The sequence below is a fragment of the Ambystoma mexicanum genome, chromosome 13, assembly GCF_040938575.1.
Source record: "Ambystoma mexicanum isolate Mex_15411 chromosome 13, UKY_AmexF1_1, whole genome shotgun sequence".
Taxonomy (NCBI): domain Eukaryota; kingdom Metazoa; phylum Chordata; class Amphibia; order Caudata; family Ambystomatidae; genus Ambystoma; species Ambystoma mexicanum.
Window position 1 is genome coordinate 571,470,251 of NC_090938.1, and position 21,563 is coordinate 571,491,813.

Sequence of the window (21,563 nt, forward strand, 5' to 3'; positions counted from 1 at the left end):
CCTTAGAAATATACGGAAGTCTCTGAATGCCGGGACCCTATTTTTGGAAGGTTTCTTTTTTACTTTTTCTGGATCTATAAGAATCTAAAATGGGACTAACTGTAGCACTCGATACAGGGCCGTCCTTAGTGGTGGCAGCGCCCCGGGCTGTTTTAAAAAAATGCGCTGCCTCCCTGCGTGTCCCTGGTCAATGGGGGAAGGAGCGCCAATTTATTTTCCTAACTCCCCGCTCCGGCGCATGACAGGGAGTTAATAACTGGAATAGGGCGTAAAGCATGAGCGCCCTATTCCAATGCAAACGGGTTCGCTCCCGCGTCGGAGCAGGGAGGTGCTCATCTCAACAGGGTGCTGATGTGGACGGATTTAGTAACAAAAGGGTGCCTGCTGCGCCTTCTCCCGCTATGCCAGCTCGGGGGAGCCATTGAAAGACGCCCATGAGCTGTCGTCGCGGGGGGGCTAATGGCCGGCCCTGACTGGACACACCTTCACTTCCCACCTCAGTTCAGGATAGCTCGATCACATGTGCCACGGGGTTATGTAATGCGGTGTCCAAATCCCGTGTAACCTGTGGTGTAAGATTAAACTGGAACAAAGCCCTATAGTGTGGGCGCAAAACAAGCTCTTTGCACCAACTGAAATACCCAATGCAAGTCGTTTTCGTTATGGAGTAAAGTAAAATGCGTGCGTATAATTCATGCCTAAACATGATGTTTATGCTACTTCACACAGTAATGTATGTGTACACTGGAGAGAGGGCGGAGAACAGAATATCGGCTTCCACCCCCCCACCACCCCAGAGCCTAGCAATGCGACAGCACCTACGCCAGCGCTTACGCCAGCACTTACGCCAGCACTTACACCAGCGCTCACGCCAGCACTTACGTCAGCACCTACTCCAGCACTTACACCAACGCTTATGCCAGTACTTACGCCAGCACTTACGTCAGCACTTACACCAGCACTTACGCCAGCACTTACGTCAGCACCTACTCCAGCACTTACACCAGCGCTTATGCCAGTATTTAAGTCAGCATTTATGCCAGCACTTATGCCAGCACTTATGCCAGCACTCCAGCACTTACGTCAGCATTTATGCCAGCACTTATTCCAGCACTTATGCCAGCACTCCAGCACTTACGTCAGCATTTATGCCAGCACTTATGCCAGCACTTACGCCAGCACTTACGTCAGCATTTATGCCAGCACTTTTGCCAGCACTTACGCCAGAGTGCAATTTTCATGCTGCAGCACTATATTCCCAGGTATCCAGTACATTTTGACCTTTTTTGGCATTGCTGCTTTTATGGAAAATCCGTTTTTATTAACTATTGGGTTTTTTCAGTTCTTAGGTTATTTGACTTTATCTGGGTAGTACGTTTTAGAAAGCCCTATTTTTCCTGATCTTGGCTATTCTCGCGCATAGTATTATTTGTTTTTTTAATTGAATGTGATGTATTAGGTAATCGGGTGTGAGAAATTGATATTTGCACAGTTTCTAATTATAATAAAATCCATGTAACTGTTCTTCACTATTTGTAATACTTGTGAAAGGTTTATTTATTAAACCAACGCATAATAATAAAATGTTATTTTTTAAGAAGCCAGCATGCCATTTTCATGCTGACGCAAATGCTGTAATTCCTGCAGGGTTCGCCTACTTTTTACACCAGCCAAAAGCAGGCGGATTCCATGGCACTGCCCTGTACATGCCACCTGGCGTGCATAAACGGCAGGCAGCCTTTTCTCTATTTGTACTGGAAAGTATGAAAGAGCGACGGAAAGGCTGTTCCGCCAGTTTGCTATTCCTCCCCTTTTGCATTTCGCAGTACAAATGAAAATAATTGGCCATAGGGGAATTGTGTGAACGTATGGAAACGTAACAGGTCAGCTCTGGCCGATTCACAGAGAGCACACCGTGTCCGCGAGAAGTGCACGCTCCGGGCTCTTTGCTGGGATTGATGCACGAGGCCCGCCCGCACTCAAGGAAAGGGACAGATGGATGGTGTTTCGATCCTAAAAGGGTGCCGCCCCCCACCCCCACAAAGACGGGTGTATTTGTATGTATGAATTATTTGTACACAGCACTGTGTGTGGTCACCGTGCTGTGCAGCATGGAAGGGCCACCAGACAACAGGCAACAGGGTGTGAGGTTTCTCCAGGCGCTAGTAGAAGCCTGGCCCTTAGTACAGGGCGTATATTCCACTCGTTTGCCTCTCTTCTACCTTACCTCTACCCCTTGGGGCCCTTACCATTTGTCTGGCATTTCTTCCAGATACCTCCCATTTGGAAGTCCCACTCCACCTTTCCCATATCCTCTTCCCACGGGCCATACGCTCCTCTTCCATCTACCTAGCATGAGGGCCTCCTGTCATTCCCTGCCTTCTCAGATTTCCCAACGTATCTCCTCTCGCTCTCTCTTCACTTCGGCTTCCATGCCACGTTGCGGCTCACCTCCCCCCACACACTCCCCGGGGTGGAAGCTGCCCGTGGCTCCATGTCCCTTAATGTCTCCTTGCAGCGCCCTGTTCCCCGCATCCTTTGGCACCAACACTTCCCATCCTCAGTAGGAATCAGAGGATTTGCCAATGCACATATTATCCCTGTACACGGCATCTTTTCCCTTCACCCCCCCCCCCATCAATGTACTGGTCCCCGTGTCCACACACTCCTTCCCTCATCCACAATTAATTTTTTCCAACTTCACCTGGGCAGTCCTTCCCAATCCTACATCCTTTCCCCCTCCACCTTCCCTTGCACCATCCTTCCTCCCAGCCACACCTCTTTTCCCTCCACTGTTCCTGCGCTGCTCTTCCTGAACTACACTCTCTGTCCCTCCACCTTCCCCGAGTCCTCCCCTTCCTCATCTATGCTCACTTTCCCTCCACTGCCCCCTAGCCCACCCTTCATCATCCATGCTCACTTTCCCTCCACTGCCCCCCAGGCCGCCCTTCCTCATCTATGCTCACTTTCCCTCCACTGCCCCCCCAGGCTGCCCTTCCTCATCTATGCTCACTTTCCCTCCACTGCCCCCCAGGCTGCCCTTCCTCATCTATGCTCACTTTCCCTCCACTGCCCCCCAGGCTGCCCTTCCTCATCTATGCTCACTTTCCCTCCACTGCCCCCCAGGCCGCCCTTCCTCATCTATGCTCACTTTCCCTCCACTGCCCCCCAGGCCGCCCTTCCTCATCTATGCTCACTTTCCCTCCACTGCCCCCCAGGCTGCCCTTCCTCATCTATGCTCACTTTCCCTCCACTGCCCCCCCAGGCTGCCCTTCCTCATCTATGCTCACTTTCCCTCCACTGTGACTGGCTGCCCTTCCTCATCTATGCTCACTTTCCCTCCACTGCCCCCCAGGCTGCCCTTCCTCATCTATGCTCACTTTCCCTCCACTGCCCCCCAGGCTGCCCTTCCTCATCTGCACTCATTTTCCCTCCACTGCCCCCCCCCCAGGCTGCCCTTCCTCATCTATGCTCACTTTCCCTCCACTGCCCCCCAGGCTGCCCTTCCTCATCTATGCTCACTTTCCCTCCACTGCCCCCCAGGCTGCCCTTCCTCATCTATGCTCACTTTCCCTCCACTGCCCCCCAGGCTGCCCTCCCTCATCTATGCTCACTTTCCCTCCACTGCCCCCCCAGGCTGCCCTTCCTCATCTATGCTCACTTTCCCTCCACTGCCCCCCCAGGCTGCCCTTCCTCATCTATGCTCACTTTCCCTCCAATGCCCCCCCAGGCTGCCCTTCCTCGTCTATGCTCACTTTCCCTCCACTGCCCCCCAGGCTGCCCTTCCTCGTCTATGCTCACTTTCCCTCCACTGCCCCCCAGGCTGCCCTTCCTCGTCTATGCTCACTTTCCCTCCACTGCCCCCCAGGCTGCCCTTCCTCGTCTATGCTCACTTTCCCTCCACTGCCCCCCAGGCTGCCCTTCCTCATCTACGCTCACTTTCCCTCCACTGCCCCCCAGGCTGCCCTTCCTCATCTACGCTCACTTTCCCTCCACTGCCCCCCAGGCTGCCCTTCCTCATCTACGCTCACTTTCCCTCCACTGCCCCCCCAGGCTGCCCTTCCTCATCTAGGCTCACTTTCCCTCCACTGCCCCCCCAGGCTGCCCTTCCTCATCTATGCTCACTTTCCCTCCACTGCCCCCCCCAGGCTGCCCTTCCTCATCTATGCTCACTTTCCCTCCACTGCCCCCCAGGCTGCCCTTCCTCATCTATGCTCACTTTCCCTCCACTGCCCCCCCAGGCTGCCCTTCCTCATCTATGCTCACTTTCCCTCCACTGCCCCCCAGGCTGCCCTTCCTCATCTATGCTCACTTACCCTCCACTGCCCCCCAGGCTGCCCTTCCTCATCTATGCTCACTTACCCTCCACTGCCCCCCAGGCTGCCCTTCCTCATCTATGCTCACTTTCCCTCCACTGCCCCCCAGGCTGCCCTTCCTCATCTATGCTCACTTTCCCTCCACTGCCCCCCCCCCAGGCTGCCCTTCCTCATCTATGCTCACTTTCCCTCCACTGCCCCCCCCCCCCCCCAGGCTGCCCTTCCTCATCTATGCTCACTTTCCCTCCACTGCCCCCCAGGCTGCCCTTCCTCATCTATGCTCACTTTCCCTCCACTGCCCCCTAGGCTGCCCTTCCTCATCTATGCTCACTTTCCCTCCACTGCCCCCTAGGCTGCCCTTCCTCATCTATGCTCACTTTCCCTCCACTGCCCCCCCCAGGCTGCCCTTCCTCATCTATGCTCACTTTCCCTCCACTGCCCCCCAGGCTGCCCTTCCTCATCTATGCTCACTTCCCTTTCACGATCCCCTAAACTGCCCTTCCTCATCTATGCTCACTTCCCTTTCACCATCCCCTAAGCTGCCCTTCCTCATCTATGCTCACTTTCCCTCCACTGGGCCTGGCTGCCCTTCCCCCATCTGCCCTCACTTTCCCTCCACCACCCCCCAGCCTGCTGTTCCTCATCTATGTCACTTTTCCTGCACCCAGCCTTGGGCCCCCTTCTTCATCTATGCTCAATTTCTCTCCATCATGCCTCGGGCCACACATCCACCTCCTCAACTATGCTCACTTTCCCTCCACTGCACCTGAGCCGCCATTCCTCATCTATCCTCATCTATGCTCACTTTCCTTCCACTGTACCCAGATCGCCCTTCCTCATTTATGTTCACTTTCCCTCCACTGCGCCTGGCTGCCCTTCCCCATCTGCACTCACTTTCACTCCATCATCCCCCAGCCCACACCTCCTTTTCTATGTCACTTTTCCTCCACCCCGCCTTGGGCCTCCTTCCTTATCTATGCTCACATTCTCTCCATCATGCCTCGGGCCATACTTCTTCAACTATGCTCACTTTCCTTCCACCGCACCCAGAGAGCCCTACCACATCTATCCTCACTTTCCCTCCACTGTGACTGGCTGCTCTCCCTCATCTGCACTCACTTTCCCTCTACCGCACCCGAGCCGCCATTTCTCATCTATGCTCACTTCCCTTTCACTATCTCCTAAACTGCCCTTCCTCATCTATGCTCACTTTCCCTCCACTGCACCCAGATTGCCTTTCCTCATCTATGCTCACTTTCCCTCCACTGCACCTGAGCGCCATTCCTCATCTATGCTCACTTTCCTTCCACCGCACCCAGAGAGCCCTACCACATCTCTGCGCACTTTCCCTCCACTGTGACTGGCTGCCCTCCCTCACCTGCACTCACTTTCCCTCCACTGCACCCGAGCCGCCATTCCTTATCTATGCTCACTTCCCTTTCACTATCTCCTAAACTGCCCTTCCTCATCTATGCTCACTTTCCCTCCACTGCACCCAGATTGCCTTTCCTCATCTATGCTCACTTTCCCTCCACTGCACCTGAGCGCCATTCCTCATCTATGCTCACTTTCCTTCCACCGCACCCAGAGAGCCCTACCACATCTCTGCGCACTTTCCCTCCACTGTGACTGGCTGCCCTCCCTCACCTGCACTCACTTTCCCTCCACCGCACCCGAGCCGCCATTCCTCATCTATGCTCACTTCCCTTTCACTATCCCCTAAGCTGCCCTTCCTCCCTTCCTCGTCTATGCTCACTTTCCCTCCACTGCACCTGAGCGCCATTCTTCATCTATGCTCACTTTCCCTCCACTGCACCCAGATTGCCTTTCCACATCTATCCTCACTTTCCCTCCACTGCGACCGGCTTCCCTCCCTCATCTGCACTCACTTTCCCTCCACCTTCCTCTTCGGTTCTTCATTTCTGGAATCGTTCCCTTTGTCTTCTTTTACCACCTTCCACCACCTCCACTCTCTGCCTTCTCTTCCCACTTACTCCGAGTTATTTGCGTGCCTCACCTATTCCCCCATCAACCTTGACTATCAAAATCCAGCCTCGCCCACCGACAGCAAGGCCTCCCACCCCACCCCCAATCTCCGGCTGTCTTCTGCCTTCTTTTGCTAGGCCCTTCTCACCACTTGCTTGTCCAGACCATAATTCTTTTCCTCTCCGCCCGACACTTTCCACTCTTTTTCTTCTATTCTGTGCATACTCCATCCACTAACAGCAATGACACCACAGTTAATCACCAAATGGCCCTAACTACCAACTAAAACAGCAGCAGCAGAACCAGGGAAGCTCTCTTTAGGTTCCCTCTTGCTCTCAATTCCGTGCCCCCGCCACACCCCTATCCCCAAGCTCAAACGTGCCCACCTCAAGGGGTCCTCAGATGCTTAAATGACCTGCTTGCAGGGATCTAACACCTAACAAAGACTGGTCTCTTTAAAAGAAATCCTCCAGTCCAGCGATGCATTTCCTATGCCCACAAACAAGTATCTGGCTCAAGCAGAGAATGCACAGGGGAAGGTGTGCACTTGTTACACTGATGGCTGTGATGTGTAAACAAGGGATGTGGGGTCAAATCCAGGCTTTCCTGCTTGAGAAAATATTGCCCTAGGCACGTGCTCACCTCCCTGGGTATGTGCTCTTACCAGAATAAAACCAATCAACCTCTCTGTATATGTGCTCTTATCAGAATAAAACCAATCAACCTCTCTGTATATGTGCTCTTATTAGAATAAAACCAATCAACCTCTCTGTATATGTGTTCTTATTAGAATAAAACCAATCGACCTCCCTAGGTATGTACTTTTACGAGAATAAAACCAATCAATCTCTCTGGATCTGTGATTTTACCAGAATAGAAGCAATCGACATCCCTAGATATGTGCTTTTACCAGAATAAAACCAATCAACACCCCTGGATGTGTGCTTTTACCAGAATAAAACCAACCAACCGACCTGGATATGTGCTCTTATCAGAATAAAAACCAATCGACTACCCTGGATATGTGCTTTTATCAGAATAAAACCAATCGACCTGCCTAGATATGTACTTTTACCAGAATAAAACCAATTGACCTCCCTGGATGTGTGCTTTAAACAGAATAAACCCAATCAACCTCCCTGGATATGTGCTCTGATCAGAATAAAAAACAATCAACCTCCCTGTATATGTGTTCTTATTAGAATAAAACCAATCGACCTTCCTAGATATGTACTTTTACCAGAATAAAACCAATCAATCCTACTGGATATGTGCTTTTACCAGAATAAAACCAATCGACTTCCCTGGATATGTGCTCTTATTAGAATAAAACCAAACAACCTCCCTAGATATGTGCGTTTTCCAGAATAAAACCAACCAACCTACCTGGATATGTGCTCTTTCCAGAATAAATCCAACCAACCTCCCTGGATGTGTGCCCTTATCAGAATAAAACCAAACGACCACCATAGATATGTACTATTACCAGAATAAAATCCATCAACCTCCCTGGATCTGTGCTTTTACCAGAATAGAAGCAATCGACATCCCTAGATATGTGCTTTTACCAGAATAAAACCAACCAACCTACCTGGATATGTGATCTTATCAGAATAAAAACCAATCGACTACCCTGGATATGTGCTTTTATCAGAATAAAACCAATCGACCTGCCTAGATATGTACTTTTACCAGAATAAAACCAATTGACCTCCCTGGATGTGTGCTTTAAACAGAATAAACCCAATCAACCTCCCTGGATATGTGCTCTGATCAGAATAAAAACCAATCAACCTCCCTGTATATGTGTTCTTATTAGAATAAAACCAATCGACCTCCCTAGATATGTACTTTTACAAGAATAAAACCAATCAATCCTACTGGATATGTGCTTTTACCAGAATAAAACCAATCGACTTCCCTGGATCTGTGCTTTTACCAGAATAAAACCCATCGACCTCCCTGGATCTGTGCTTTTACCAGAATAAAACCAATCGACTTCCCTGGATATGTGCTCTTATTAGAATAAAACCAAACGACCTCCCTAGATATGTGCGTTTTCCAGAATAAAACCAACCAACCTACCTGGATATGTGCTCTTTCCAGAATAAATCCAACCAACCTCCCTGGATGTGTTCCCTTATCAGAATAAAACCAATCGACCTCCCCGCATATGTGCTCTTTCCCGAATAAAATCACTCAACCTCCCTGGATATGCACTTTTACCAGAATAAAACCAAACAACCTCCCTAGATATGTTCTCTTTCCAGAATAAAACCACTGTATAACCAATCAGGTTGTAGAGTGGCCAGCCCAGGATGTGTGTATTTATCTCGCAAATAAACAGTGTGGCTAGCCGAATTGTGATTGGCCGGCTTGATTTGGTAACCTGAAAGCTGATCCCAGTGTCTGCTTTAATGGCTCTATGTAACCCCTGGTTGATTGAAGGTCGCTGTGATGATGGCACAATAAATGTTGATGTCTCCCCCATTCATCTTTTCCTCCTGTTTCTCGATTCCCCAATCTGCCAACGCTGAGAGTTCTTGAAACAGGGTTTCTACCTGTACACGTTAACCATGAAAAGAGCAAAGAAGAAGGCACTGGCCACTACTGACCCAATGCCCCCTGGTCCTGCCCTGAGGCATGTGGCTGGCTGGGAAGCTCCCAAGGCTACTGATCCACATCCGCTACCACTGCACCTTGCCACCGACCATTGGCATGAGGCAAGATTTGGGCAGACGGTGAATATCTTTAGAATCTGGATGCTGGCCATCTCCCTCTACCCGAGTCCAGTGGCATGGGGCAGACTGCCAAGCGATTCGTTTTTACAAAGCCTGTGTATTGACCCATGCCCCCTGTGTACCACCTGGTATGTGGCGGACTCCCAGATAGAGGGTGCATTCGTGTTACGGGATTTCGGCACCGATGCACCCCACTCCCTCTGCCCGCTGGTACCTGCCGTGCTCCCAGGTGGAGGGCGTTGCAGGTTGTGGGTGCCGAGCCACCCTTCCCTTTGCCACCTGATGTGTAACAGTTTCCCGGGCAGCGGCTATAGATGTGTTGCTGCCCGTGGGTACCGGGCGACTCCCTTTACCCCTTGCCCCCTGTTCTTGCCAGGTGCGCCCCGGTACAGGGTGCCGTCTGCCCGGTCCTGTGCCACCCGTGGTCGGTGTTCGTGCACTCACCAAGTAGATGCTGCCCTGCACCAGGAAGATGAAGCAGTACTGGGTGAGCTGCATTTTCCCACTCCTGGTGCCCGGCCGCCCGCCTGGCTGCCTCCGTGCCGCCTCACTGCTGGGCTGTCAGGTCTCCGCCAGCCCTGCGGTCCATGGTCTAAGGAGAAGGGGCGCGCTCCGGTGGTCCCGGGGCTCGCAGGCACGCCGGCTCTCTCTGCCCCCCTCACCTGCAGCAGGTCTGTGCCAGGAGGCGCGTGTCTGCGACCTGCCCCGAGGAGGTGCTGAGCAGAAGTGCCGGGCTGCGAGCCCGCCTGCTCTCAGCTCCCCTCCCACCCTTTCTGTCTCACCCTCTCTCCCCTTCACTTGCTCTCTCGCCCTCCCTTCCTCCCTCCCTCTCCCCCTTTGTTCCCGCCCCTTCTCGGTCTCTTCTCCTGCCTCCTCCCAGACTGGCCCTGCACCTCAGTTCACGTTCTCACCCGTGCTCTCTCTCTCCCTCTCTCTCCCTCTCTCTCGCTCTCTCCACTAACCTCTATTGTATTTCTCTCACACATTTCTCCCTTCCTGTCAGTTTATTTTCTCACCTGTCCCTTCTTTCTAAATATATATAATACATACATGTCCACAGTCCTTATCCCTCTTCTTTTCCTCACTCTCTTTCCTTTCTCTCTGTTCCTTGTCCTCCCTCTCTGTCTGGCTGTCCCCGTTCCCTCTTTCACTACTCCTCCCCCCCCACCCCCCCCCCCCCGCGTGTCTTTTTTCCCCCTCACTCATGCCTGTTTCTCTGAGCTTGGCCACCCCTTACCCGTTTCTCTATCTCTGCCTGTTGCCTTTCCCTGTACTGCGCATTTCTCGTGATAACCCCCCGCCCCACTTATCCACGTTCCCCTGTCTTTCCCCCATATGTCGCCTCTCGTCTCACCCCTTTGAGAACTCTTCCCCTTTTCTTGGCAACTTCCTTTGTTCATTTACCCTCTCTTCTTTATATATATATATCTGCCCGTTCTATTACTTTCCCCTCATTTTACTCTCTCTTTCACATGTGCACGCATTCTCTCTCTTTTCACAGTCCCCTTTTCGCAATTCTTTTCCCGCCCTTTTGCCCCCCCCCCCCGTTCCTCTTTCTTTGAAACCCCCCACCCAATTTTCGTACTTTTGTCGTTCTCGGCTCACTCTCTTTCATTCATTTTTCTCTCTCTCGTTCCACTCCATCCTTCTGAGCAACTCCTCGTCATCGCACCCCCATTACACCGCCTCCCTCAGTCGCTCCTCATTCTGTTTCCCGCTCGCTGTCCCTCACATTGGCTCTCTTGCACCCCACCTCACCCATTTCTTTCTTCCCTGCTCGGCTGCCCCTTTTCTAGCCCTCTACCCTAAGCTCCATCGACCCCCGTCTCTCTTCGTCCACTCATTTCCCCCCTCCCTGTTTTTCTGCCATTTTACCGGTCCCCTATCTCAATACCTCTTGGACCCTCTCCCCCTCCTGCTCTAGCCTCTGCCCTCCTCCCCATCTCTTTTGTGCTCCTGCTTTTCACCTGTCACCTTCATTTTGTCCATCTAACCCTGCCTTCGCTCCCTGTTGTTATTTCCTTCTTTGCTGCTCCGTCTCCCCTGTTTTCTGCCTCCCTTCTCTACCCCAGCTCTCCCCCCAAACTGCTTCCTTGCCCTCCCTCTCACACGCCCCTTCTGTCTCTTTACCTGGTTAGCACACCACCGACTTCCCTCTAAGCCCCCCTCTCGTTCTCCTACTCGGCGCATGTGTCTCCCGATTGCCCCGCCTGTCCCCCTTTTTCTATGTCTCTTCGCATCTGTGCCTCCCCCCCCCCCGTTGCTCCCGAGTGCCCCACCTGTCGCCCTCTTTTTATGTCTCTTCGCGTCTGTGCCCACCCTCCGCCTTCCCCGTTGCTCCCGAGAGCCCCACCTGCCGCCCTCTTTCTATGTCTCCCCGCTCTCCCCTCCTTCACCCCGTCTCTTCTCGCTTGTCTCCTCTCCTCACCAGTCCTATTCCTCTCTAGTTCTTTACCCTGACACTCCGCCTCTCCCTCGCTCCTTCTCACCTGTCCGCTCTCTCTCCGCCCATTCATTGCTCCCCACCCTTTCCGCGCCCCCTCTTCTCACCTGTGTCGCTCCCTCTCTGTGCCCCCCGAGCCTCCTTCCACCCACCCCCTTCTTTTGCTTTCACTCTGCCCTTCTCACCTGTCTCTATTTCTCGATCCCTCTCTCTTCCCCTATTCCCCCCCCCAAACCCCGGACCCCCACTCTCCGGCAGCAGAAGTTGCTTTTCTCATAAGCGCACCTCTCTCGCGTTAACCCTTCCCTGGCGCACCGCGGAGAAGGCGCCGGCTGGGGAGCTGCCACTTTCCTAGTGGGAGCTGCGGCGAAGGATTTTGGGGCCAGTGGTTGCCAAGGACACGTCTCCTTGGTAAACACGCTGCTGTGATGAGACGCTTCCAGCCCCAGCCGTGTCTGGCCTGCTCCGCTGATGATGGCAGGGCCAAGCTTTATGCAGAGCGTGTCCTCTTGTGTAGCCGAGCCCGGCTGCTGTTTAGCAACACCAGCGCTGTCACTGCCGGTTCCGAAGGACCCCCGACTCCCTCACACGACAGCACAGACAATTAACCGATAGCCCTATCATGCCTCCGAGACACCTCGGCCGCCACCATACCCCGCTACTGAGAACCCGAGGGCACGCTGACACCTGTTATACATAATCTGGCGGGCCCCAGGCGCTATGCAGAATCCAGTGGGAGTCCCGCACACAGACTATGCACGATCCAGCCGTGTTATACAGAATCAGGTGAAAGTCACACACTGCAGACTGAATGCCAGTGAGAATTGCATATACTATGCAGTGCCACTGATATTCACTCCTTCCACACATAATCCAGTGAGAGAGGCGGATACCATACACAATCCACTGAAAGTCCCAAATACTAGACAGAATCCAGTGACTCACGCATTACTACACTGACTCGAGTGTGAAATCCACATCTTATCCAGAATCCACTCATGTTACACATAGTACACAGAATCCAGTGATACTCACACATAGTACACCGAATCCAGTGATACTCACACATAGCACACAGAACCCAGTGATGCTCACACATAGTGTGACGATTTGGATTCTGCCTTGTAGGAGTGCAAGGATGAGTAGGGGAAAATGGCCCGCTCAGCCCTTACACTTCTACAAACCAAAACACAACACATTCATAAAAGGTAAAACAGGGACAGTTAAGCAATATACCTCCTTCACCTTTTGGCAGCTGTATTCCTAAGAGGGGTGTGAAGGTGATCCAGTAGCACTCCAAACAACATAGGATCACAGTCCAAAATACAGTGAAAGTCCAATCAAGGTGAACGAAAAGAGAATACTACACAACAACCCACCCCAAAGGAAAGAGCAGAGAAGATGCAACAGACTGCAGAAAGTAGCACTCTGAGCATAGTTCCACGGGTGGTAAGGTACTACCATAAAAAGGACATCTTGTTGAAAACAGGACCATTCGTGACCTAACCAGTCTCTAGAGTCCAAGTGGACAGTGGGGGCAGTTAATAGTCAACAGTACCAGGATTCAGTTCTTGGTGAGCTTATGCAGTTAGACCTGGGGTTGAAGGTCGATGCAAGCTGATTAGGCTCAGTTTGGACAAGTAGGATCGTGGAGGCCCCTACTTTAGAAGATCCATTGCAGAGTGTTGGTCCTTTGTCCGCAGCACTGGTCACTGCTCAGTCTGGGTGGGTTCCAGGAACACTTTGCAGTTGACAAGGCCGAGTCTGGTTTTAGCCACTGGGAGGGGTTGAAGAGTGATGCCCCAGCGGTTGAAATCAGTGGGTGGCGGTCATTGAAGTGGTGATCTTGAGTGCGTCGATGTGAGATTGATAAAGTGGCAGTTATAGGGCTAGCTAGGCTGAGTCATGGTTGAGTTAGAATCGGTGAGTGACTCTCCAGTGATTCGGGTCATGTCCCACATTGGGCAGTTGCTTCAGGCCTAGCAGGTGACCAGTTTCTCTAGGAGACAATGCAGTGTCAAGCTGGTTGAGATGCAAACAATAGTGCGGCTGGTTGGAGGAACGCAGATGCCAGCGCCTTCTCTCTTATTCAAGATGCTGAAAACATGGAGCAACTGATTAGTGTGGTAGAACAGGGAGATTCGGATGGTCTGGCCCTCCGGTTGCTGTGAGGCCTCCAAGGAGGGCTTGACGATTAGATGCTTCAGTTCAGGGTCTGCTCCCCTAGCTTAGAAGATCCATTGCAGAGTGGTAGTGCTGGTCCACAGCACTGGTCACCCCAGTGTGCCCTGGGAGTGGTTAGGGGACAGAACTTCCTTCTGTCTTCGACAATCTGTCTTCACCTCAAGCTGAGGGCTTTGGAGAGTATAACTCTCCCAAAGGAAGTTCAGTGAGTTCTTCAGAACTACTCTTCGGCCTTAAAGGATCTGAGGGAAACTGAGGGGAATCTGCTGAAGAGGTGAGAGACCTCTTCTTTTAAAGGCACAGCTCCTCATGTGATTGGTCTAAAGCTAGCCTGCTTTAGTGGACCAATCCCTGCTCCTGGCTGGAGTGGATTTTTCCCAGTTGATGACATTCCCAAAGTGCTTTGCTACAGAGGAAGTGGAGGGGACAGGAAAGGGAAAGAGAGACATTGAGAAACAAGATGGTGGAAGGGCTGTTCCAGTGACCAGAGCCCCCTGCCTATCCTACTCATGCTCCCTTCCATCCTTACTAATAACAAAGGTCTTTAAACATTCGGCACCCTGGTGTGAGGCTACTCTATCTGAATAAGCATGCTACTTTGATGCCTCGGCCCCAGACAGCAGCCTGCTGTGCGGCTGTCTCTGGGGGAGGATTTTACCGGCCCTCACAAAGGGGAATCAAAGAGAGGCTGGGTCCTTCCGGTTTCTGTCCTGCTGGTATGCAGTATCGGCCCGCCTGACCCTAATACACATTTCCTCCCATAGCAGAGCTGACTCACAGGAGGTAACACATGTGTGATAACAATTTGCATGTGGCTGGCAGGATCATAAATAGTACCATGGACTATGCCTAAACTCGGGCATAGCTTATTTCTAGAGATTGCCCTGTCACCAGCATAGGCTACTCACTATTATTGTAGTTTTGGTACAGTGGGCATATCTTAAATGCTGCCTCTGGGCTGCAGTGACTTGACAGTTGATTGGGCATCTTGTGACCTTTGAATCTGATCAGCGACACGAGCAGAGCAGGAGCCGCGGATCAGGCTACTGATGCAGCAGGGCACAAGTACACTATCCTTTTGGCATGGAGTTGGCAACAAAGGGGCTTCTAGTTAGCAGATTTCCATTTGTAGACGAAATCACCTGCATCATTTTATGTATTAATAAAAATAAAAAAAGCCAGGGCTCTGCACCCTTGTCAGATGAAAATTCCTCACACATAGTACAGAGGATCGATGAGAAATGCATATACTCTGCAGAATCCACTTATGTTCTCCCATAGTATACAGAATCCAATGATATTTAGTCATAGCACACTGGATCCATTGAGAAATGCATATACTATGCATAATCCACTGACATTCAAACCTTCCTATCATTATACAGTGGGAAATGAACATACCATACAGAATACACTGACAGTCCCAAATACTACACAGAATCCATTGACATTCACACATACTGCACATAATTCATTGAGAAAACCATGTTATCCACAATCCACTCATATTCACATGTATACACATAATCCAGTGAGATCCACACATAGAACACAGAATCCAGTGAGCAATGCATATACTATACAAGATCCAACGCTATTCAGACCTTCCACACATAATCCAGTGAGAGACGCACATACCATACAGAATCTACTGACCCACCTACTCTAGACAGAATCCACGCTATAGAGAATCCAGTCATGTTCACAAATACAATACGGAATTCTGTGAGAGTCGCAGATAGTACACAGATTCCAGTGGGAGATGCATATACTATACACAATCCCGTGAGAGTCCCACATACAGTGCAGAATCTACTGATAGTCACTAACACTATACAGAACCCACGCACTAGTCAGAATTCAGTGACAGATCCATACACTATACAGAATCCACCCATGTTCACATATAGTACACAGAATCCAGTGAGAGCCGAACATAGTACACACAATTCAGTAAATACATATACTATACAGAATCCAGTGAGAGATGAATATACTATAATGAACCCAGTGAGAGTCATACATACTGCACAGAATCCATTAGTAGTTGTATGTATTATACAGAATCCACTCATGTTCACACATACTATACACAATCCTATCAGAGTTGCACATACCATACATAATCGACTGAGAGTCAAAAATACTATGCTGAACCTAGTGAGTCACACTACATATAAAGCAGAATCCAGTGAGTGATCCATATGCTCTACAGAATCCACTGATATTCACACATTCTACCCAGAATCTGCTGAGAGATGCATATTCTATACAGCATCCACTGAGTCACAAATCCTAAACAGAATCCAATGAGAGATCCATATGCAATGCAGAATCCAGTGAGAGCCACATATACTACAGAAAATCCAGCGAGAGTCACATCACAAATACCACACAGAATCCAATGAGAGGTGCACATGCTATATATGATTCACTGCTATTCACACATACTAAACAAATCCACTGAGAGATGTGTATAGCGCACATAATCCAGTGACAGTCACAAATGCTGTACAGAAACCAGTGAGAGATGCCTATACTGTGCAGAATCCAGGATTTACTCAAACACTATACAGAATACACCAAGGGATGCATATACTATGCAGAATCCATGACAATCAAGTATAATTTATAGAATCTAGTGAGTCACATATACTATACAGAATGCACACAGTGATGGATATATTATACAGAATCTACTGATATTCACACATAATCCAGTGAGAGATGCATCTGCTATATAAAATCCACTGATGTTCGCAATTGCTCTACGGAACCAAATGAGAGTCACACATACTACACAGAATACAGTGAGAACCAAGTGAGAGTCACTCATACTACACAGAATACAGTGAGAACCAAGTGAGAGTCACTCATACTACACAGAATACAGTGAGAGTGGCACATACTAGGCAGGATTCAGTGTAAAAAGTGTATACTATACAGAATCCACTGATATTTACATATACTAATCAAATCCACCGAGGCATACACTATACAGAACCCACTGATAGTCACAAAGGCATTAAAGAATCCAGTGAGAGTCACACATACTATGCAGAAACCATTAAGTGTTGTAACAGTTTATTGCGAAGCCACCCTCAAAACGGGGAGTTCTTTCCCTCCCCACATAAGTGGTTATGCAACAAACTGTTTAACAGATTTTTGGAATTTTTTTTTTAGCCCTATCTCAAACACATATCATGCTCCTTGGATCCATCTCCCCTGAGCTAACAATGAGCCAAGAACCAGGCCGGTGTACAGGAAATATATTGGTATTTATTTAAATTAAAAGTAATAAAAATTAGCACGAACATATCAATAACACCACTTTATCTGTGGCACAACACAATCAACTTCTCTCAGCATAAATATATCACAAAAGTGAGTTAAAAAGAAAACAGACACAATTCTTGCTTTCTGCAAATTTCACTTCACGTAATAATTACACGTATCAATACAAAGGCACTTATGTAATGTACGATTTTGATTTTCCTGCAAGCTTAAAAGGGTAGCAGTAGCATATCAAGATTGGTAAAAATACATATGGCAATTATAATTTCACGCACACATTTGGTTTAAAATAAATGCAGGGTGATTTATCACTTTGCTTTTCAGACCCCCCTTGCTTTGGTCTAGGTTGGGAAGTCAGACAGAAAACTTGGAATACTTTGGGGAATTTTGGATTTCAGACCCCCCTTACTGAAAGGCCTGTGTTGGGGAAGCTGGATAAAACGGTTGCACTGATTAAAGAACAAAGACACCCCTCTTCCTTAAGAAGTTGGGGTCAGCTGGATAACAATGATTACCCACTTAATTTATAGGCTATAGATTTCAGCACACACTGGGAAGTGAGCTTTGTTCATTTAGAATTTTAACAAAATTCACCCCGTATTGTTCTGCCAAATGGGGAATTAAATAAATTAATATTTTTGGTTACATAGGCTAAGGATCTACACACTTTTGCCCCCCTTCCACTATAAAGGGAAGGGATTCAAGGCAAGCAGACTCCCCCACCTTTTGGTTTCCCAGGGCTCAGTTCTACTTACCTAGCAAGCCTCCGTTTAATGTTCAGGAAAGCCAGCTGCATCTCTGGACACTCTGGAAAGATAGGGCAGGGGTCTGGTCACTCCACTCTGAAAGATGGCCTCCCGCTCTCCACCATAGAACCCAGTCAGCTTTGAAGCCTTCCTAGAAATAAACAGCTCCACCCAGATGCACTCTCAGCAATCTCCTCTGGTGTCTCTTTACAGCTGTCAGATGGTAAGTTTCCACAGCGTTCCTGATGGTCTTTCTCTTGTCTCTGTCCTCCTGTCTTTCTCCTTTTTCTGTCTGTCCCCTGTCCTAGTGCAGTCCCCCTTAAATAGCAGCAATGACACCACCAATTTTACAATCTTGGGGAAGTACCCTGCAATAATCCCTGCCACTACAATTGGACAGTTACCCTTCCCGCTCCTCGAAAAACAAAGCCTCCAAGTCAGGATTGGATTAGGGGACTGGAGCAACATATGTAAATTGCCATATGTAATCGCCCCTTTGCTCTCCTTTCAACTTTTTGGCAAAAACTAGTTATGTATCACAACTTCATAATTTTACTATCAACTGCCAGACTAAATATATTTTCTGATTACGCTAATCATGGAGAATTAGATAAGCCAAGTCCAAAATCTGTATCACATAGAATGGCCATGTGGCACCTTTATCCCGTTTCCATAAAAAGCACAACAGTTATGAATATGTATGTTATTAAGCATATACATAATTTTATTTTCCATCTGCTCACCAACTCTCACATTTGGACCATGTTTAGATCAACCCGAAACAAAGTTTTACTGGCCATTACAGTTCCCAGAGTCACAGGAGGATGAATTTTATTGTCATACCTAGGTATTCCCTATGGAGAAAGTGGAAATTCAATAGATATCCCTAAATTCACCTCCCACCATCATGGCGGCTCCATTTCCCCACCCTTTTGTGACCACCATTACAGGTCTAGTCGATTCCAAGATGGCCGCCTCAACTCCTCCTATTTATAGCATTTTCCAACTTCTGAACGGCGCGTTACTTCAAATCTGATAACATGTTCAGCGGATCGCCATGAGAAGTAAGTGCTCCATCCTAAACTTTCTTCCGTAGTCACCCTCCCGTTCTTACCTTCCTTTCTTCCTGCTCTTTACCTCGCGCTGCTCGTCAGCGCAGTGAGTCATGGAGCACATTCACCTTCCCCTGCCGTGTGCTTTCCCTAATCCACAGAACAATTTCCATTCTGAAATCTGCCTCTCGGGTTCGTACCAGTGACTCAGCTCCCTGCGGAGCATTCACACTCAGGGTCTATATCCCCATGTGCAGTGTGAAATTCAACACTGCTCGTTGTTGAACTTAGTCGATACTGAGGATTCAAGAATACTTAGCAGTGACATTACAATTGCTCCTTGTGGAACTGTAGCTAAACATTGGAATCCTGTAACATTTCGCAGTGACAATTAAAACTGTTCATTTGCTATACGTTCTTTCAAGTGGGAGTCTGTGATAAATTTGTAACTCTAAAATTCAGTTTGCGCAAGATGTGCACCACCCATCGATTCAAGGTGAGAGAGTCCCTGTTCTTGGTAAGTTTATTGAATGCATGCGCTTGGCTGTACCGTTACCTCACTCCTCTCTCACATAACCATTTTCACAAATCTGTATTAAACACCTGTTTCTGTCCCTTTTTATACTCTGGGCTAGACACATATTCAAGACAGCACAACTCTGCACTATGCCTGGAAGTCAATAACAGAGTCCTGGACATCCCTTGATCTTCATGTTTGGGTTTTCTTCCCAGGAGGGTTTCCACAGATTTACCACTGCCCTTGTCTTAAACCTTGGGTCAGTGGTGGAATTGGGAAGGCTCCCCATTACTCTTCCCTCTGACGACCTTCTGACAGGTAAGGGTTCAGTGAACCTTTCCAAATTTCCAGTTGCCATTCTGCATGTCTTATTCTGAACAGAATTTAATAAGTCATAAGATTTATATCCTCAGAATCGTCTGGCAATTACATAAAAAAATGGTACGTTGATGAAATCCATCCACCTTATGATGGCTGAGAAAAGGGCCTAAATGATAATAGTCCTTTAAAATAAATTGTGAATCTTTATGTGGGACAAATGGTGCTGCTTCCTGCCTTCCCACAATTTGTTTTCCCGGGTTCCGCCCGTGCCTTTATCAGTCTCCTTTGTGTTGGAAGCTTGCTCTTTGAAGTGGGTGCCCCCATTTTCACACATATTAGTCGTGCTCCAGCCAAGGGTGATTTTTCTTCAAGTCCATGCTTCCAGAGTCAGCAGGTCCCGAGAACATTTCGACACCTTTAGCAGGATATTTTATTGCGGTTGGTCATTAAATGGGAGATTTGACATCCAGGTTGAGAGTGGGAGTTTTCCTTTGTGAAGTTTTCCCCACAGCCAGCAAAAGGGTCTGCCTTGGGCTGACATTTTCCATGAAGACAAAGTGGCTCTTCAAATGTCACTGGAGTTTTGTTGGTGAAACATAATATACATTGTCCTTTTGGTCAACCCACACATCATGTTTTGTTTTCCTGACATTTTCCTGTGCGCAGTGATATTCTTTTCACTTTTTCTTTAGGTGTAATTTCCTTCATCAGGGAGTGAGCACACCAGTCTCTCCTTCCATCTCTGGGTTGGGGGTATGGCATGGCATCCCCTTTTGGGAGTGGGCACTCCAGCCTCCCCTTCCATCTTTGGGTTGGAGGGTGTGGCACTGTACCCCCTTTCTTCCTTCCTTTCCAGGTGCCTGGGGTTCTCACCAGACTCCACTCTCACTTCCAGGCTGTAAGTTAAGGAGGTTAGTTTCTAATAAAAGATAGAAAACAAGTTTCAGTACTTTTTATACATATTTCCCCCCCCGGGAAGATTTATATAGACTTTACAACAACAACAACATACAGTTATAACATTGACATTTCCATTTCACAAAACACATTTCATTTATTTTCTTCATCTGTATAATGCCATTTCTCCTTTTTGGGATGCGGATCTTGTAAGCAACAGGTAATATTTTATCTACAAATTGTAAATTGTATTTTATCTACAATTTCAAGGGCACCACGACAAGATGTGAGGAATTTCCGCTCCTTGGCCCGATTCCTTTGAAAATTGTACAGGTAAACCTTGTCACCTATTTCATACTCTTTCTTGGTGGTCTTTGGATCATAGTAGGTCTTCATTCCTACAGCTGAATTTTCTAAATTGCGCTGAGCATAAGCAAAAGCATGCTGCAGGTGCTTCCTTAAATTTTCAATGTGCTCATGAGTAGTGGACACATTTATCAGTGTATGCTCCTGAGTCCTATAGAGCAGATGCTGTGCTAACACAATTTTTCATCCGGTCATGAGCTCAAATGGAGACATCTTTGTTGCAGAAGATGGTGTAGACCTAATAGCCATCGGGACAAGCATCAATCGGATGTCCCAACTGGGTCCAGAGTTTGCCAAAAACCTCTTTATGATACTCACAATTGTATTGTTGTATCTCTCTGTCCCTCCACTTGAGGCCAGGTGGTAGGCAATGTGGAGTTTTCTTTTTACCCCTAGAATCTCGCAAATCTTCGCCATCACCGAACTGGTAAAATGGCTTCGTTAGTCTGACTCAATCCTTTGTGGGAGGCCAAACAAGAGAAGATATGGTTGATCATTAGTGCAGCAACTGTCTCTGCTTTACAATTCAGGATGGAAGACATTCTACCCACTTTATGAACAAGCATGTCACAGTCAACATGTACTTGTTTCGTCTAGAGGAGCGAATCCCTGGCCTGATGAAATCGACTTACAAATCTGACCAAGTGTGTGAGTGAACTGGGTTGGAATTGAGCACACACAGGACACCCCTTTAGGTAAA

At 48.7% G+C, this 21,563-nt stretch overlaps 1 protein-coding gene across 1 annotated transcript in view; it reads right to left on the reverse strand.

Annotated features, from left to right (window-relative positions):
- NXPH3 (neurexophilin 3) overlaps positions 1–9,829 on the reverse strand; it is a 160,859-nt gene extending 151,030 nt beyond the window's left edge. Inside the window, exon 1 of the mRNA XM_069634384.1 lies at positions 9,488–9,829. Within this exon, the coding sequence (XP_069490485.1) occupies positions 9,488–9,541 (54 nt within the window). The 5' untranslated portion in view covers positions 9,542–9,829. The remainder of the gene's footprint in view (positions 1–9,487) is intronic.
- Positions 9,830–21,563: the final 11,734 nt, after the last annotated feature.